The sequence below is a fragment of the Strigops habroptila genome, chromosome 4 (genome assembly GCF_004027225.2).
Source record: "Strigops habroptila isolate Jane chromosome 4, bStrHab1.2.pri, whole genome shotgun sequence".
Taxonomy (NCBI): Eukaryota; Metazoa; Chordata; class Aves; order Psittaciformes; family Psittacidae; genus Strigops; species Strigops habroptila.
This window is the reverse complement of record NC_046358.1, coordinates 51,395,561-51,414,625: the sequence shown is the minus strand read 5'-3', so window position 1 is coordinate 51,414,625 and position 19,065 is coordinate 51,395,561. Positions and strand designations below refer to the sequence as shown.

The 19,065-nt window shown below is 38.9% G+C and overlaps 1 protein-coding gene across 1 annotated transcript in view; it reads left to right on the top strand.

Annotated features, from left to right (window-relative positions):
* The first annotated feature begins 1,535 nt into the window (after positions 1–1,535).
* TRPM5 (transient receptor potential cation channel subfamily M member 5) overlaps positions 1,536–19,065 on the top strand; it is a 37,859-nt gene continuing 20,329 nt past the window's right edge. The window contains exons 1-11 of the mRNA XM_030481323.1: positions 1,536–1,652; positions 2,616–2,796; positions 4,352–4,518; positions 7,572–7,752; positions 9,597–9,661; positions 11,525–11,716; positions 13,058–13,160; positions 13,972–14,090; positions 14,703–15,053; positions 17,357–17,482; positions 18,613–18,736. Of these exons, the coding sequence (XP_030337183.1) occupies positions 1,536–1,652; positions 2,616–2,796; positions 4,352–4,518; positions 7,572–7,752; positions 9,597–9,661; positions 11,525–11,716; positions 13,058–13,160; positions 13,972–14,090; positions 14,703–15,053; positions 17,357–17,482; positions 18,613–18,736 (1,726 nt within the window). The remainder of the gene's footprint in view (positions 1,653–2,615; positions 2,797–4,351; positions 4,519–7,571; positions 7,753–9,596; positions 9,662–11,524; positions 11,717–13,057; positions 13,161–13,971; positions 14,091–14,702; positions 15,054–17,356; positions 17,483–18,612; positions 18,737–19,065) is intronic.

Genomic DNA, 19,065 nt, shown 5'->3' with positions numbered 1-19,065 from the left:
TATCCTCAGTGGAAAAGAGGACTCAAACAAAAAGGTAGGCTTTGCTGTGACCACCGTTGTTGAAAATCCAAAAGAAGTTCTTTTAGGTAAGACGCTTAACCGGATTAGTTTCATATCCTAGTGTTCAGAATAAACACTTAGTTGTCTCCAGAAGTGACTAGCATGCAGGCAGGGAGAAGAATGAGAACAACATCTTTAAAGGAGTGATCTCTGACAGAAGTTTGGGGATGGATACAGAGGTGTGGAAAAGCTATAGGGGAAACAAATGAGAGTCCATAACCACTTTTCACAGATGGATCAGAGAAAAAAGCAACTCCAAACAACTTTTTTCACAGAAGACATTAAAAAAAAAAAAAAAAAAAAAAAAAAGAAAGATCATAGGGGCAGCAGTGGTGAAGCAGCAGGATACAGGCTCCCAAGGGACTTCCAGAGACTTCCCAGCCCAAGGGAACAACTGGAGGGTTTGCTCCCTCTACTGGAGCATCCTGATAGGCCCACAAAAGACTTGCTAGTTTGACCCACTTTTAAATCCACGTTAAATCACTTGGATTAGGAAATAAAGATTAACACAGCGTTGATAACCATTGCTGGCTTACTATCACAAGGATTTCTTAAAGAACTGAATAAGTACTTGAATATGCCGATGAAGGCAGAGGGGAGAGCTATTTCATTGCTTTTGTTTTGAAAAGAAACAAAATAAAGGCATACAAGTTGAAACCTCTATTTTCTAAATTATATCAGTTCAGTCAAACTGGAACATAGGAGAAGAAAGCAGACCTTTTCCCTGTTTTATGTAACGCAGAAGCACAACTCTTGCTATATGACCTTTGCTCTAGGACAGATTACTTGCCATCATTCCTAAACCACGTATAAAGAAAACCACCTGCCTTCTTGAACTGTATGTTCTTGTTGAGTACAGCCTGGCCTTAAATACTTTGGATTACGAATAAATAGCCTATTGCTACAGCAAACGGGGAGTAAATCGCTTCTAAAGTATCTTCAGAGAAATACAATCTCATCACTTATTTATTGTCCATGTTGGATAACGTAAGTCATAGTAACATGATGCATAATGACACTAAGAAACCGTGACTCGGACTCTCACTGACACAGCCCTATTCTTGTTTGCATAGCTTGTGGCTGAGGCTTCTCTTTCTTGTAGAATTAAGATCACCTTTGGGCTCTCAGACACCCCGCATGACTTTAGAGATTGAAGGATCTTGCAACTCGGCTTTCTGTCTGCTAAATGAGAGTTGAGCCTTACTCCCTCATGCCTTTTCACAACTTAAGTGCCATAGCTTGGTGTGGAATCTGCCTCCTCCTTTATATAAAGTCCAACATTTGGTACACACACCACCAATTTCAGCTGAGCTTTATAAGCATAATAGTAGAAGAATGAAATATTTGTCTGAAAACTCAGCTAGATGTAAATTAATTAATTTTGTGGCCTCTCCAGTTTAAACAGCTCCTCATTTTCTAGTTTTCTGTCATCTCAGTGAACATCTTGGTCTACTGGCAACCACCTTACTAATTCAATGGAGGAAATGGAAACCAAGCTCTGCAGCAGTGACAAAGAGGAAGCATTCAAAAGAGAACCACCTTACTGCACAGGAGAAATAGAGTTCACAGCTTCTGGGAAGAAACGTGGAAAGGTACAGCTGAGAAGTTTTAACCCTTTACACTATTGCTGTTGATTGGCTTTTACTTCTTGGCATTAAAAGAAGAAAGCATACAGTGAGGGTCAATGTGCCACCATGTGAGGCACTGCATCGTATTCAAAGTAGGGACCATAACTTCCTGAACATGAATGTGATTTAAAATAAGACCTATTACTATACAGAAACCAATCACTTGACTTGCACTGACATGCTACAAGTACAGTTGATCACTTTCACCTTTAACAGAAAACAAACAATCATGTGCTCAGCTTCCTTCATTTTGCATTATTTCCTTGTTTTAATCTCTTTCTGCCAAATTAATCCATATGGATTTCAATATTTTAAGCATACTTTTGAGCTGTTTCAAGACTCTTCTTAAAGTTCTCCCTCTCTGTTCTGCTAATATGCAAAACGGAATTTACATGGACAGACCCACCTCCTCACTAGTTCCTTGTATATATTAGGTGCTAGAGCAGAAGAATTTTGTAGGATTAGAAATCTACCTGAAGATTTTGTTTCATTATAAAGTCTTAAGCACAAAACTAAAATATTTACAGAACAGGAAGCAGCAATAGATTCATGTAACATGTCCTTGGAAAACAGACATGAAATCAGGCAAATATTTCAGCTAGTGCAGCAACAAGAAACACCTAAGAAATTTGTTAGACTGCCATGGAACTGAAAGCAGTTCAAGAGGAATAGCAGCATTAAAGGAGAGTGCAATATGTCAGTCTGCAACAGAGAATTAACCCATTGAACTGTCCAAATTAACCTATTGAACTGCTAAATTCATTCTAGTATTTATTTCTCTGTCAGGTCTTGCTCAAATAAATTGCTCAAATTTTACTTAAATAACCAAGTTGATTTGAAACTTCCCTCTGCATTCAGCATGAACAATACCTCTACTGCATCCTACTGTCCATTGTTATTCAGTGGTTTTTGTTTTGTTTGTTGAAGTTCATTAAGGTCCCAAATACCATTCATCCTGGAATTATATTTGAAGTTATGCTCAACAAATGGAAACTACCTGCTCCCAATTTGGTCGTCTCTTTAGTAGGGGAAGAAGAAAATTTCCAGGCGAAGCCTTGGCTATGGGACACCTTAAAAAAAGGACTTATAAAGGCAGCTCAAAGCACAGGTTAGTGCTTTAGACTTTAAAGAAGGAATTTATATTCCTATTGGAGTCTCACACCTAGCATCCAGTGATCTTTTAATGTCAATCAGCCTTCTTACATGATTATTTTGGGGAGTTTGAGACTTTGCTGAATGCAGCCTACAACCTGTATTTGAACAGCTTTAAAAATGAAAGTTATTGTATTAGAAATAACAAAAGTAAGTTATTTCAAACCAAATTACTTTAAGCAACCGTTCCTGAAGTGTAAAATTACTGGACAGTATTTTCCTTCAGAGAAAGACAGCATGAGATGGGACCAAGTATATTGTCCCTCTTTGGTGCCATAGCAAAATAATTCTTAAGAACACGTAGCAATTTGACTTCAACAAGAGTGAATTTAGGTCAAAAATAATAATTCTTGTTTTCCCCATTCTCACTTTTAAGCTACCAGTCAAAATCATGTTCCAATAGTTTTTTTGAAGATTGTTTTCTTCAAAATCTAAGAGTTGAATAACCTTCATTAGTAAAACAGCGTAAGATTAGACTCAAGATTGAACAAAAAGACCTTGGTAATATGTAACATAAAATGAATCAGCTCACTTTCTCCCTGGTTGTTCACATGAAATAAGAGTAGTGAGAAGTGTTTAAAAACAAAACCAAGACAATTAATGTCTGGGCACATACACGGAAGTGGTTTTCATTTAAGATTACTTTTTTTTGTCCCCTGTAAAATGAGGAAAAATCATGAAAGTACCTGCAAAATGAAGTAAAAATATCTGTAATCATTTTACAGCAAGCTCTTGGTTCAGCTTCACTGGTTCAGGTAAGACTGTGTTTCACTTTTTGCAATGAAACAGCCTAGCACTGAAGCCCTTTTTGGTACTTCTGTACCATACAGATATCCTCTATCTCCACCCGCCTTCAACACTTAAGACTGGACAGCATCAAGATCTCCAGTTCCTTAATGTTGCATATTTGAAAGAGCATGGTTAGCTATTTACACAGGGTTCTCCAAATTCTTTGTCACCATAACAGTACTGTTGTAAATTCCGTAGAATTCTGTTGAATTAACTGTCCAACACACAATAACAAGAAAGTGAGAACACCAGATTAGACAGGTTATGGCCAAGCTCTTCTGCTCCCAGTTCTATTGCTGGGTCTTAGTCCTCAGTTCAAGCCAACAACTTCCTCTACCCTGTCCCTTTGATCTTCCTTATGCAACAAGCAGACCTGCTTGGCGTAGTGATGTTTCTGCTCAAATTTAGACAGTAAGTGACACTAGACCAGACACAGCATTCTTGGTGGGCACATTGACATCAGAGTAAAGATGGTAACATTGCATCACATGATATGCAAAGCATGTTTTCTTGGGCATATAATTTCTTCTTGTTTTTCTTATTAAAGTCTTACATACTTTTTATGTATTTAATTCCAGAAGTTACAGTCCATCAAGACCTGTCTACAGTTTATCTACCTGGAAAAAACCCCTTAAATCCATTACTCCCATTAATGTTACTTGACACACAAACATGTTCAATTTTAAAGGAATTATCTAACCATTTTTAAAAATAAATTTCAGGTGCCTGGATTTTTACCAGTGCTTTACGTGTAGGAATAACAAGACACCTAGTGCAAGCAGTCCGAGATCATGCACTGGCCAGTACTTCATCCAAAGCCAGAGTGATTGCCATAGGAATAACTTCACTTGGAAAAATTCAGCACAGAGAAATTCTGGACAACACAAAGGTATTTTTTGCTTATTCTACTTGTGAGACAGGATTGTTCAGAAGCAAGCTGCACCTTTACAAAACGTCGAAGTAATAGGCAGAACAACACTGATCTAACTTAAAAACAGAAGTGGGGATTTAGAGTGTGTTTGGCGGGAAAAGAGAAATAAAGAGCAGGAAGAACAGTTAAACCTAACCATTCTGTGCCCCCTCCACTCAGTATACTTGGCAGCAATTCTGAAAGTATCCAGTAGGTGGCAGCATTAGATATTAGCTCAGCGACCAGAACAAGGACGAACGACAAGGAAAAAATCATGCTTCATAAGGTACCTGCAATATTTTTTCCCCTTGTCCACTTAGTGCAGAAGCACTTACTCCAAGCTTCATAAATACTGTAAAAAGTATATTTTCTACTATAGAATATAAGCCATGAATGTTTCAAGACCAAGTTTTCTTAAGCAGTCATTGAACTGGTGTCTAATACACAAAAACTTGCTCAACACATGAAATAAAACACTAGCCAGAAATGCTAGCTATGGAGGATTGTATCTAGTTATTGGGAACTCTAGGGACTTCACAATTCAGGTGAAAGCAATCAAAGTTCAGGATGACAAAAAAAACCAAGAACAAACTCACAAAAAACCTCACCCAACAAAACATTTGCTGAAAATGTCAAGACAAGTTGATGCTGAATTGACCTGGAGGTGGAGAGAACAACATTATGGCATGACCTTCTTGTCACTGCTTATACAGTCTGTCCTAAGCAGAATATAACAACGAAGGAGGTGTGTAATGACAGTGAATGACAGATCCTCTGTGCTGTTTTACTTCCCTGCAGAAGCTAAGAAACAAATGACACACACAGCCCTTTGAACTCACACCTAGTTCTTCTCTCAGATAGGCAAGCAAGTACCAGCTAGCAGCTGGGAGACCGCCAGATCATATCAGCAGTTTATTGTCACTGGCTTTCCCCTTTCTCCATTCTTTTTGCCAAGGACAGCTTGTGTGCTCTAGCAGGTGGGACTCTGTAGCTGGAAGACTTTAACCTAGTTGTGAGGCTGAACTGGTCCAAAAGGACCACAGAGGAAAGGTTTTGGTTCATTACATTCATGAATTTTGGTCAGCTGCTTTGGCAAATGCAAATTATTTCACCTCTTTCCCAGGCTAAGTGGTCGAAATGCAGCTGGATCTTTCCCAACCCGCAGCTACAAAACAAGTGCACCAATCTGTATATTGCATTTTCACCCCTTTAGCTAAAGGCCAAATTCTTTGTCAAGGAATATTTTGTGTAGAGTGTTTATGACCCTATGACTTCTGGCACTGCTTCCACCCAAAGAAATTCTGATTTTAGTCAGTAACTTTAAGACAAAGGAACTATAGACAAGGATGTTGATTTAAACCCAGTTCTCTTTATACTTGGCACAAACACAAGCAGCTTGTTTTATAAAATAGAGCTAACAATCCACACTACCAAGGAGAAAAATAAGCCCTGAAATCAGCGTATCCCTCACATCTCTTCTGTGTTAATGGTATACTTTAAGCATCTTTGAAAGATCACTTCCACATTTTCAGAGAATACACAGGAAAATCCCTGAGGGCCTTTTTCAAACAGCTGTTGTACCTCCAGGTCCTAATCAAAGGCCAGATCTTTGTCGAGTAGGCTTAATGTTACATGGCAGCAGCATCTATGCGCACCCTCTGTCAAACAAAACTTTAAGACAAATTAATTGTTTCAAGAAGCCTTCCCCAACAAACAAGAGAGAGAGAGAAGGTAAAAGAAATTTGTGGTACTTGCTGTTCGTAAAGGACATGCAAATTCACTGCTTTTTTTCCTGGAACAGCTACTGATGGCCCTACTCTTCCCAGAGCTGCTGACAGGCAAAGAAGCCATAAGAACATGCGTGATTATAGCCTTTTTCACATAGCTTTGAAAGAGGCTTCCCTTCTCCAGTATGACTATATGCAGCTTCATTTCAGAAAGCCACTTAGGGGCATGCTATGCAGTGTGCTCAACTCTTCTACCCACAGCATGAAGGAGCTTGTCCCTCTGGGTTACTTTATGTTTTTATGTATTAGTAGTGCTGCTATGAGCTCCTGGTGATATGTTTATTGCCTCTCCAACATCAGCCTTGTCTGTGGAGAAGAACCTGGATAACCCAAAGGCTGCAGGAATCTGAAAAGAAGCATAATAGAAGGAAACGCAGATTTTAAAAAATTGCTTTAATTTGGCTTACTTGCAACAGGATGGTGATTATGAAGATGAAAAAGAATAACAACAAGGCATTTACAGCCTGGCTTGCAGTTAGGAATGATACATCAAAATGAACATGCAACAGTGGGACAGAAAAATTTATTAAGGAAGTAAGAAGAGCCTGAAAATGTGTGTATAGCACAATTCTTAGAGCGTATGTAGCACAATCCTTAGAAGACTACAACAGAGGTTCTGTTTTACCCAGTGATGTTATGCAAAAATTAATAAATTATTTCAAGATGTAACACCCTCACCCAAAATAAAAAAATAGTAAGATTGCATTTTCTAATGTCTGCCTGTCACTCGCTTTTTTAGGATGCAATTTCCAAAGAGTAACCCTTAGACCTCATATAACCCTGTTAATTAAATAAAGCTGCATTTAAATTGATATGAACATACAGCAGACTAACTTACCTACTGGGCTACTGAAATGAGTAGGTTTGCCCCTGTTTATACCAGCTGAGACTTTTGCCCTCTGAGACATTACACCTCCATCCAAAATTGTTGGGTCTCATGCCCCCTTCCATTTCTCCAACAAACATTTCCAAAACAGGATAAATGCCTGTGTTCCAAAGAGAATGACTAGTATCACTGTATTTTGCAGAGCCCAAAAGGCAAACTTAAGGGAATTCAGCTTTCAGTCCTGTCACCTTTCAGTAGGAACACATTGTCCTTCTCTACCCTTTTCAATAGTCTAGTCAAGTGTCTCAAAGGTGGTGTGCTGTGTCACAGCACAGACAACACAAAAATGGAGATAGAGCACATAAAAAATATGGACTGTATTTTGCAGAGAACACTAACATCTCTCCTCCTCTCCCTAGAATGAATGTCTTGTATGCTACCAATCGGATGATAATATCCAAGGCCCATTGTACTCCCTGGACCACAACCATTCCCATTTCATTTTGGTGGATCACATAACACCAGATGAGCCGGATGGAACGACTAAGCTACGTCTCACCTTGGAAAAGCATATTTCAGAACAGCGTACTGGGTATGGTGGTAAGTAGACTCTATATAGTCACACTAACTTGAATAATACTGATATTACAGTGATGCTTATGGGCCTCAGCCTTAAGAAAGGCAAAACCAATTCTGAAATTGGACAATCATCTACATAGACACGATCAAGTAAACACGTTGGTCATTATGTAAGAGGCAGAACTAAGGTGACTTCTGAAGTTGGGAAAGCTGCTCTCTGAACCAAAAAATCCTGAGAATTAGAAAGTAGCCCCATTGTGCTTGCAAACCAAATCTGACTGAACAAGTCTCAGTGGAACAATTTTCTGTCAAAAAATGCTGATTCATTTGACAAATATTCCACTGGAACAAAATATGTTCAGTCATATCTTCTATACACAAAAGTCATTCATTTAAGCTCATTTATATTCAAGCTCAGCAAGGCTATGTGACTTTGCTGAAGTAAAACACTTTAATAAGGTCATGCAGAATTTCCCTATTTTAAAGAATACCAAGAAGTCATTCAGAGGAAGTTTTTGATATGCTGAATATTCTTTGCAATTAAGGACTTCCCACCTTCCCACCATAAAGTCAGAATCTACACCCCCCTCCTCTCCTCCAGCTAAATTTTATCTGACTTTATGGTAAATGAAGAATATCTGAAGCCATAAACATTATCTGGAGAAACCTATAGTCCTAGAGGTCATTCTTCAAACTAGAGCATCACCTTATGGAGAAATCGCAGTGCTATGCCATTCACTAAAACAACAAAGTTACTTGCCTATCATGTCCTGACTATAGCTCAGTTCTACCTTCTCTCTGTAGTCATGCCACAACAGATACAAGCAGTAAACGGCAATCTGTACACTGCTCTAGGAGACCTACAAAGGGAAACATCAAAAAATTGTTTGAACCAAATGCCTTTTATCTTCCAACTGAAAGCAGCATTCATCTCATAATGCTGCCATTTTGACTGAGCTCTTTTAGGCCAACCTATAGTCACCTTTGGATTACAGACTTCAGCATTTATAGTATAAACCATCTTGAAATAAGTGGGTCCCTGTGGGAGGATAGCTAAGGATAGACAGGGATGCCTACGTCATTTCTTCTCCTGCTGCCATGACATGTTAAATATTTCATTAGCATTTCTTTTAAATGTATATGATTGTTATTAATAATCACCACATTAGACTGTGCTGAATGAAATTATAAGCTGTTTAAGCAGAGTAATAAAGAGTATGTGTTTCCTATCAACTCTTATCTGACCCATCTCATCCTAGCTGGTCTACAGAGTCAGCCTCTTCAATTTCTTAAATCCTCCTTTTATCAGGCTTTTCTCCCGGATTTCACTACACCCTGCTGCACATGCAAGGCACATGCACTACATCTGGGATGAACTGGCAGCTTTTCACTTCTAAATGTATCTTAATATAAATAATGGTAGCTGCCTTTCTGAAGACTTAACAATCTTGTCCTGCACCCTAATGCAGCTCCATTATTCCACTATCTGATCACCTTGCAGTAAATAAACAAAGTTGTCAATTGTGCTATGACATACAGAAGTGCCAGTATCCCTATTTTGTGGCTGAAGTATACTGAGGTGAAAACAAATTGGACTGCTTGCCAGGAATCATGCAAGACATCCAAGGCAAAGATGCCTTCATCCTGAATCTTAGACTAGGACTTTATCTGCTAAGTCACAGTGTTATTTATTCTCTTCCTTTGCTACTTGCTTCTGCAATTGCCTGCCTTCTGCAGGCTCATGTTCTGCTAGGTACCAAAACAGCACGTAACAGGAGAAATACTTTCAAAAGGTCAGCAAAACCACAAGAGTTTTGTGAAAGCTGTTAGTTAACCTTTTAAGAATCAAACCATCTGTTTCACAGGAACGGGTAGCATTGAAATTCCTGTGCTTTGCTTACTGGTAAATGGAGGACCAGACACACTTGAGGTAAGAAGCTGTTTGTAACTTTAGAAAAATAAATTCACTTGTGCTAACTAATTAATAGGAAATTTTGCTGGATGACAAACACATGTATTGGCACTTTCCATAAAGTCAAAATTCATATCTATACACCACTGAGAACTGAGTTCTGTTAATATTAAATTTACCAGTATTTGTTTGGGAGAAATACTTATTTCCGAATACGCACCAGCTGACCATTAAAGCTTCCATTGCCAGCTCGTACAGTGGAAATATGAAATCCAAAACCAAAACAAACCCAGAAAAGCCATCTCCAAATATAGTGAAAGAGAAACACTGTGCTATTACTCAAAATGACTTACAAAAAAAGATTAATCATTCACTGCTGTCCAGGAACAGTGAGATGACTGTCACAGAGCACAGAGGAAGTACAAGACAGCATTTGCCAGATATGCCATTTAAAACTATAGTGTCCTCGTTCCACTGAGCAAAAATACATTGCAGGATAAGTGATACGTGCTAACAACCCCATATCTTGTCCAGTGAAGGATCAGTTTTGATTTTTTTTCCTGAGTAGTTCTACATCATAAAGAACCTATTAACTAGGAAATACTCTTACTAGAGTATTTCCTAAAAGTATTAGGTTATTTTACTATTACTGGTATTTTATTTTGCTCCTTTGTAGCAGCTTGTATGTCCACATGGCTTTTTTTAATACTACTCTCAGATGAAAAGGAATACAGTATCTTCAGAGAGATGTTTAACCATGAAGTTTCCAAATGATTAGACTCTGCCATACAAGCTGGTAACCTCTTTCAGAATGACTCATTTCTGCCAATGTTTTCTAGTTTCGGTTTCCAGTCCTGTATCTCGTCATATCTTTGTAAGCTGGACTGAAACATTCACTGGTATTAGGAATCTCACTGTTTACACTAAGATTATGTTACCTCTTGAGCTTTTCTTCTAGAAGCTAAATATGGCAGTGTTTTCTGTATCTTGGGTGTTGAAAAATTGCATATTACAACCTATAATCCTCTTTTCAAAGTTGTGGAGAACAATGAAAGTGACTTGGAAACCAAAGGTGACCGGCTGAAGCTGCCCAAAATTTACACATGCTGGGAATGGATAGCTAATTGCACATTTTTAGAATATCAATTTCTTAAATAGAAATTGGATAATACACATCAAGGACTACAACAGTAGTTAAAAAAAAAAAACACTAGAAAAAACAAACCCAATACAACAAGAAAGTCAATAATTAGATTCTTCAAGTCTCATTAGCTTCTTGCATAACTCCAAAGTAAGAAATAGATTGGCAGCAGTACTCTTTGTTGCAATTATGATACCATGGCCTCTGCTTCCCTCTCAACAACCTGCCTGCCCCATTCTAATTGCACAAGCAATAGAGTTATCAGCCTTTAACTCTCGTAGCTGCTGTGCTTCAGTGGTTTTTTCCTGTGGCTCATTGTTTTATTCACACAGGCAAATTCCCAATTTTCAGAATGTATGGCCAGGTTAAGCAGCCAGAAGAGCATGCTGGAGAATTTCTGTAGAGTGCTCCTCTTGCACTTGACTATGCTGAAACACAAACTATAGGGGAGAGGGAGGAAGGGGAGAAGTCAGGGACAAGGAAGTTCTATGTACTCTTTGTCCAAATCAGGTTGTTTAGCTACTCAGCACATGTGTCATGAAAGAAGTATAGCCAGGGACCTATACATGGATGACCTGCTACAGAGTCAGAAAACTCCTGATAGCTTAGAGGAGTCTGGACTGACTCCATAGTGAACCTGGTTTATGTATGCATTTATTCTTAGTGTGCAAGAAATCCTTATTCTGAATAACATTTTCTTTCCATACATGAATTCTAAAAATGTACTTTTTAAACTACAGAGAATATGCAGCGGTCTGGAAAATTCTGCTCCCTGGCTTATCTTAGCTGGGTCTGGAGGTACAGCTGACATCTTAGCTGCATTCATGAATGACCCACAGCTTGTCATGCCGAAAGCTGTTGAAAAGCAATTTAAGGAGAAATTCCCTTCAAAAAGCTTCCTGTGGAAGGACATTCTCCAATGGACAGCAACAGTGAGCTCATACATTTGATAATTATATGCATCATGTTCACAAGTTCTCTCCAACCATTTCTAGGTTCACTAGTCCATTCAGTGCAGGTTTGACAATTAGCTGCCCAGAAGTTCGGAGGACTCCAGTGCTCCGACACTAGTGTAATAGAATACCTCTCTAACATTAAAATCCAGTGCTCAGTTGATCATGCAAACTACTTTGTCCTAGTGATTCAGCTGAACACTTAGGGCTCTGTCCTTCCTTAGTTGTTTCCTCAAGTCATAGCCAGCACCAAGGAACCCCACAGTCCTGGAGGACATGAAGCATTATTTATACTCCACAGCTGTGGAGCTTGTGCAGCTGTAACAGAAGAGACCTAATTCATGATTTACAGCTGTTAAGTGGCAACCGCATTGTGGATAAGCACTGATAGATTAAAATGAATGAAGGGTGTTTAGAAATTATCCCATCTACTGTCAGTTATGCATGTTCTTAAAAAATAAATAAATAAATAAATAAGACAACACAGATTCACAGATTTTTCCTAACTCTTTGTCTTGGGGCACACTTGCTGGACTTGAACCACTATGCATAAATGTTTAGGAAACAAACAAGCCCAACAGCACCACCACTTTGAGATTGTCTTTATGTGAAGATTAAAGAGCTCTGTGTGCCTCTGAGATAAACCAAGTCCACTTGACCTGATCCACTACTTGTTCTTTGCAATGCCTGCCATAAACCTGAACTCTAGAAGTTCCACATATTAATTCCATTAGGGAGTACTTTCCCAGATCACTAACACAAGAGGATGGAAGGGCATCTAGAAGCAATATTGCCAGATGCTCACAAAGCCTCAGTGCAGCTGCGAGAAAGAAAACTCAATAAATAGAGAAGCAGAAGAAAAGAGTACTGTATATATCAATATTTGATGACTTTTACTCAAAGAAGATTTAGAGACTATGCTTTTAAATAAACAACTCTGAGAGCAAAACTTAAATGTCAAAGCAGGGAAAGGTAAAACAAAAGTAGTGGTAGGCTGGCCACAGAATGACTATGAGTCAAATAAGTATGTGAGTTAAGGAAGGATCTTTTAATTAAAGCACTGCTCTGGTTCTCAGCATATCCAAGTTTGGTCCCTTCTATCCTGCTAGGTGATTTGGAAAAGGCAATAACTCCTTCCTTGCCTTGAAACTTATTTATAAATGGGAAACTAATAATGTTTGCCTTCTTGCCAAACCTCAGCATTACAATTAGAATGTAAGTTTTTATGAAATACTGCATGAATGATCTCCACTGGGCTCTTAGGCATTAATATACAGCAGTAGGACAATACATAAGATGATTTTTTTCATCTCCCAATAGATTCAGAACATTATCTCCCACCAACATCTTCTAACTTTGCATAACTTTGAGCAAGATGGTTCAGAAGAACTAGACACAGTCATTTTAAAAGCTTTAGTAAAAGGTAAGAACAGTAGACACAACAGTGTAATACTTGTCTTTTTCTATACTATAAATGTTCTTCATTCTTGTCTAGAGCAACTTCAGTTGGCTGTTGGATCAGAATTCATTTCTGATGCCAAGTTCTTCTCTTTGCTTATTGACAAATTAACTGGGACAGTTACCATAGCTCTTGTAAGCTAGCTTTAAAACAGTGTTTGCTTTTTAATCTCATGCTATTGTATAATACTATTTTAATTGCTCCTTTATTTCACTACTTGCTTCTCTTAGTAACAGAGGTTCTAGAAGAACTGAACCACTGGAAAAAAACAAACAAAAAAAAAAAAACCGCCAGAAAAAACACCCCAAACAAAAAAAAAACCAAACCAAACCCCAAAACCTACAATCTTCCCCACCCACCCCCCCAAAAAAAAGGCAATCAAATAGACCTGAGCCACCTTAGTTTCACCTAGACTGAAGAGGGGGGGGATGGGGGGAGGAAACAACGATGACATTCTATTCCAAAAGTACTAATTGAAACAAGATAAAACCAACAGCCAGTCTTGTTCCCCCACTTTCTGCAGGTTCTCCAGGCCTGGATCCCTTTTAAAATCCTAAAGACATTTAATGTTTTAATAGAGAATTAATCTAGCAAAAATTAATATTTTTAATTTTAATATTTCTTAAGTTAGGGGGAGAATGCTGTGAAGAGTTCCTGTTTAGGCAACCATAGCTGAAGAAGAGCTTGTATTGCTAATGGGATTACCAATACTATGTTAACTTAAACAGAACAACTATAAAGTACTGAGTTTATTTGCATTTCCTATTTTTGCCAGCCTGCAAAAGTCACAGTCAGGAGGCTCAGGAGTACCTGGATGAACTGAAGCTGGCAGTGGCCTGGAATAGAGTGGACATTGCTAAAAGTGAAATATTCAATGGTGACGTGGAGTGGAAGGTACCAGGTTTTATTGCTGTAGAGGACAATCAGTGTATAATCCAATGTGTACAGGACACAAAATATCCTGATAGAAGGCTTCAGTTTTTAACACTACCTGCATTCTCCACCAAGAGATTGGGCAGTGGTAGTATGCTTTCTTAGGCTGTTCGTCTTTCTGGTCCCTTGTATGAAAATGGCTAGAGAAATAATTTAGTGGTCATGGTCTCTTTCTTGAGCTCTTTGGGGGCGAGAATCTCCCCTCTTCCATACAGATATTTAAAGCAAACAAACCTGAGCTTACAAAGTAAAAGCAGCATGCAAATATTACTGTTAGAAGATGGTAGGAAGAACATCACTGTTTCCAACTGCTCTATAAATACCCAGAGCAGCTGGCACTTAAGATCACCACAACTCTTACAGCATGCTATTTGTGTTGAAGTTTTAACATTAATGCTTACACAGACATTTTGTCACAGAGAAATTAAGAGATTCCTACCTCTTTTCTTGCACCCACTGTTGACTTGGTGGAAGACAAAATGTGTATGTCCTCATGTTAAATCTTACCTCCCTCCTCATCCATCCATGATTACTCAAAAAACCTTTTTTATTTTTTCCCCGTCCTCGATCTAGTCCTGTGACCTTGAAGAAGTGATGATGGATGCTCTGGTCAACGACAAACCAGAATTCGTAAAATTATTTATTGACAATGGGGCTAACATATCCGAATTCCTGACATACAGCCGTCTGCAGAGACTCTACTGTTCCGTTTCTCAGAAATGCCTCCTCTATGAACTTCTCCTGAAGAAACATGAAGAAAGCAAGCTGACCTTGACAGGCCTCACTGGCCAACAGCATAAGGAGCAGAGGGAGAACTGTCCAGTCTTCACTCTCAGTGAGGTCTCTAGAGTTCTCAAGGATCTTCTCCATGATGCATACAAAGATTTCTATCAAGACCTCAGATATGGAGGCAAGAAGAAATCCGTGAGTTACAACTTTCTATCACAGGCCTTCTCCCCTGCGATTCAGAACTTGAAAAGTTTTAACTAGGTCAGGCCTTTGGGGGTAGGGAAGGAAAGGGAAGAGACAAGCAGGCATTTCAGTTTCTCATTCCTTTTTTCAGCTCATTACTATGGCAGCTAAAATGGTTTGATCTTTTTAATTTCAAAATTCAAAAGGAAAAGAAAGTAATCTATAAGGTTGTGATTCCTCTTTCTCCCCCTTTGCAAGTGGGGTTTTATGCAAGGTTTGTGTGTTCCTTGAACTAGTGTTAAGATACAGCCTCTGTTTCAGGATCTGCAGAGGCACCTGTATCTCATGCTCTTCTAGAGCAACTTCCACAGACTATTCATCATTCTAACGCCTCGCATGTGGAGAATTTTGTTGATTTTACAAGCCCCACATACACAAGAACAGGTTCAATGAAAGATATATGGGGAATACAAAAAGATAGAGTTATGTTTAGTAAGGAGTAATTGGACATAAAAATAGCAGTCTGCATTTCTCATACAGAACTTCAAGCAGAAGTACTTGAAAGCATTTTCTAGGAAAAAGACATGCAGGAATAGACTGTGCAGTACATTATATTTGCCTTTAGATCATTATAGATTTGTTATTGAGTAACATAACACATAGCCAAAAATAAGAACGATTGTGTGAAGTAGCCCTGGCAAGCACCCTGGCCAGCACATGACAAAGATAACATGTGGTGGATACCACTGTAGAAAGTCGATAGTGCACTGTCCACAACTGTGCAACAGACATATAATTTTGGCATTTTGACTTAACATTGTGTACTTAACATTGAAACTTTTAAGTACCAAAGTTTTTGCAAGAGCACTGGAAATCAGTTTGGGCAAATGATTTAAAAACAGAAACATCTAGAGAAATCTCATTAAGATCAGATTTCTAAACAAACTAAACAATTAAACCTTTGGATATTTGCCAAGTTCTATTTTCATCTTAAAACTGGTTAAATTAAAAAATAAGTTTAAAAAAAATTCTCACTCAAGAGCTTCACTCACTTTTGCTTTGATAAAGCCTAGCTAAATCAATGAGAAAAGCTAACTTTGAATCTAGTCAGGATCTCTTTGTTCAGAATTTGGGGCAATACCTTTGAAGTCATTAAGGAGACTCACAAATTTTACAGGAATAAAAATTTGCTCCCAAAAATCTCACTGACCTGTGTGGATTTGGCAGTAAGTAAGCTAAATCCAAGTGCTATAAATAAGGCCCAATTCAGATATTAGATCACACTGCCTACTAGCTTTTTCAGTTTTAAAGCTTCTTCCCATGGTTGCCACCAGTGGCTCAATCCTGTTACCACTGGCAACAGAAAGGAACTAGCAGTTACAAAGACTAACGTGACTTTTGGGATATCTTTGACTCCTGCAAGGATTTCAATACAACTCATATGATTAAATAGCTCATTATGAACTGAAGGTTAAAAAAACTAAAACAACAACAAAAAACTAACAAACAAAAACCAAACCAAGGCACCAACACCCCCCAAAAATGCCATTAAAATAAACTATGCTGTTTTGAACAGAACTAAATTCTGTTCAAATTTAAGTGATTAAAAAACATATCATCACAAAAACTTTCTATTGAAAAAAGAAAAAATCTACTCCAGCTGCTTCAAATTTACACAATAGATATAAAGGCAAGTTTTAAATACACTTAAATCTCAGAACTTGACCTAAGGTGCCACACTTCCTCTGGAAAGTTTTTTCATCAAATGCTAAAGGAATAAGCAGTGTTCTACTTAAAATATTCTCCACATGAGGGAGACGTTTCTCAAAGGAAGGACTAAAAAGAGGGTATTGACGTACTCTATTCTTGTCCTGTATAGGGCCTTGGTGAGGTTTATTTCTGTTGAAATAAAATGCCTTTTGTTCCCTTTTCTCTGAAACCATGTCCTCTGTGGCAGCTGAGCAGAATCCAACAGACCTGAAGGCAATCTCAGATTAGTTAATCACAGGTTTGTCTTGTATGATATTACACACCAGCAGTGAAACCCTGGCCTTAATAAAGTCAATGAGAGCTTTACCATCAGCTTCAATGGGGTCATGGTTTCATCCAGAATGTTCTCACACATATTGAGTTATATTGGGGACACAAGGGTCCTTTGATTCGGTACAGAATGAACTAATTACCTCTCAGTCCTACAGAAAAGAAAACTTGAAAGAATATGAAGTAGCTGGCAAGGCTAAGAGCAACTTAGATCATGTCATTTGCATGGAATGAGACTGCAAAGCAGGTTTTAATTTCTATAAACCATATTTCAGGATAAAATGAATACAAAGCCATTACCCTTGGATATGAACCAGAAGACCGAAAATCCTTGGAGGGATTTGTTTGTATGGGCAGTACTTCAAAACCGGCACAAGATGGCAAACTATTTCTGGGCTATGGTAAGCTTTGAGCTGTAGCTGCTTCAGGTGAGATGTCAGTATATTTCAAGCATACGAGAAGTTTTTTGCTCAGCCTTACAGCTCACATAACAGATAGGTTTGTTTCTAAAATATGAGATGTGGCATTTATAGAGCCTTTCATCTCTGTGTGGTTCAACAGGGGCCAGAGAGCCTGACAGAGAAGGAAGGCAGAGCAGCAGCAGGTGTAAATAAGCACAGCCTGAAACACTGCTGATTTACTTCAGCTGCAGAGCTGACCCTCCTCTTCCTTGCTGCTGATGACTCACCAGCCTCAGGTTTTGTTCCTTCTACAATAGGTCAATTGTTTAGGTCCTTGCAATCCAGAGGGAAGACGGTGCAATCCAGCATCTTTAGCTTACGTGCTGTATGCATAGGGAACAACAGCATCACACTCTCAAAGGCTGAGCTTCAGGCTGGCATAATTAGCTCCTGTTTTACAATCCTCCACAACCAAGGCCCTGTCTTGTGCATCTGGAGTGCATCCCCACGGAGTGAGACACAGTTATCAGACTCCGTCCCTGAGCCTCCAGACAGCTGCAGCTGGCACAGCACAGGGGTCACGGGGAAGGACAAACTGCATGCAGCTCTTCAGCCAGTGAATGTGTGTGCATGCAGACACATCTGCACCTTGCAGGGCTTTGTACTTGTGGAGCCCTATCACCAGAAGTCATGTTTCTCTGCTGTGTGCCACGGTTGTACTTCTGTCAGCCTTTCCCATACGTCCTTATGGAGCTTCTCAGCAAGGTATCCGTGAGACTGTTTTGCTCTGTTTCCATAATGCATTCTTCTCCTTTCAGTCTTTGAATTGAAAGGAGAAGAATGCCCAAATCAGACTCTTCCAAGATCAATTAACCCCTGAAGTCTCCAGCTTTATGGGCACAAGAACTGTCAATATGTGGTTTTCAATTCTAAAATACCACTGAAACTGTTGTTTTGATCAACATTTTGGACTTTCAAGTCTGTATTTGAGGGAAGATTCTTCGAAGGGACACATGCATGATTTTTTTGTTGTTGTTACTAGGTGTGTTCCTTAGTGAAGTCTTCCCCTCCCCAGTTCAGAAATGCCCTCCCATGGATGGTAACAGCAGCACCCCCTTTCAATTCTACAGGGTCAGGAAGGGGTAGCTTCAGCTCTGGCAGCCTGCAAGATCCTTAAAGAGATGTCCCACCTGGAGACAGAGACCGAAGTAGAACGTATAATGAAAGAGGCCAAGTATGAGCAACTCGCTGTAGGTAAGTAGCAGCCCCTTTGTAACTGCACCAAAAATTTAAGAAGTAACTGTCATTGAAAGGCAAGCAAGTGAAAAAATACTTTCAGTTGTAAAAGGTCAACTGTCATGAAAAATTTAAGAGCCTTGTAGCACAGACAGTCCCAAACATTTAAATACCGCAAAAGAAGGACTTAAAAAACAATCATTTTGGGAAAATCAGCATTCCAAGACTGGCTTCTGGGATGCATGGAAGAAATTACTTTCCTGCTGCATGTTGGTATTAAGCGGCTGAATTTACAAGATGTGATACAGTGATGGGCAAGACAGAATAACCAAAACGCTTCCAGCCTC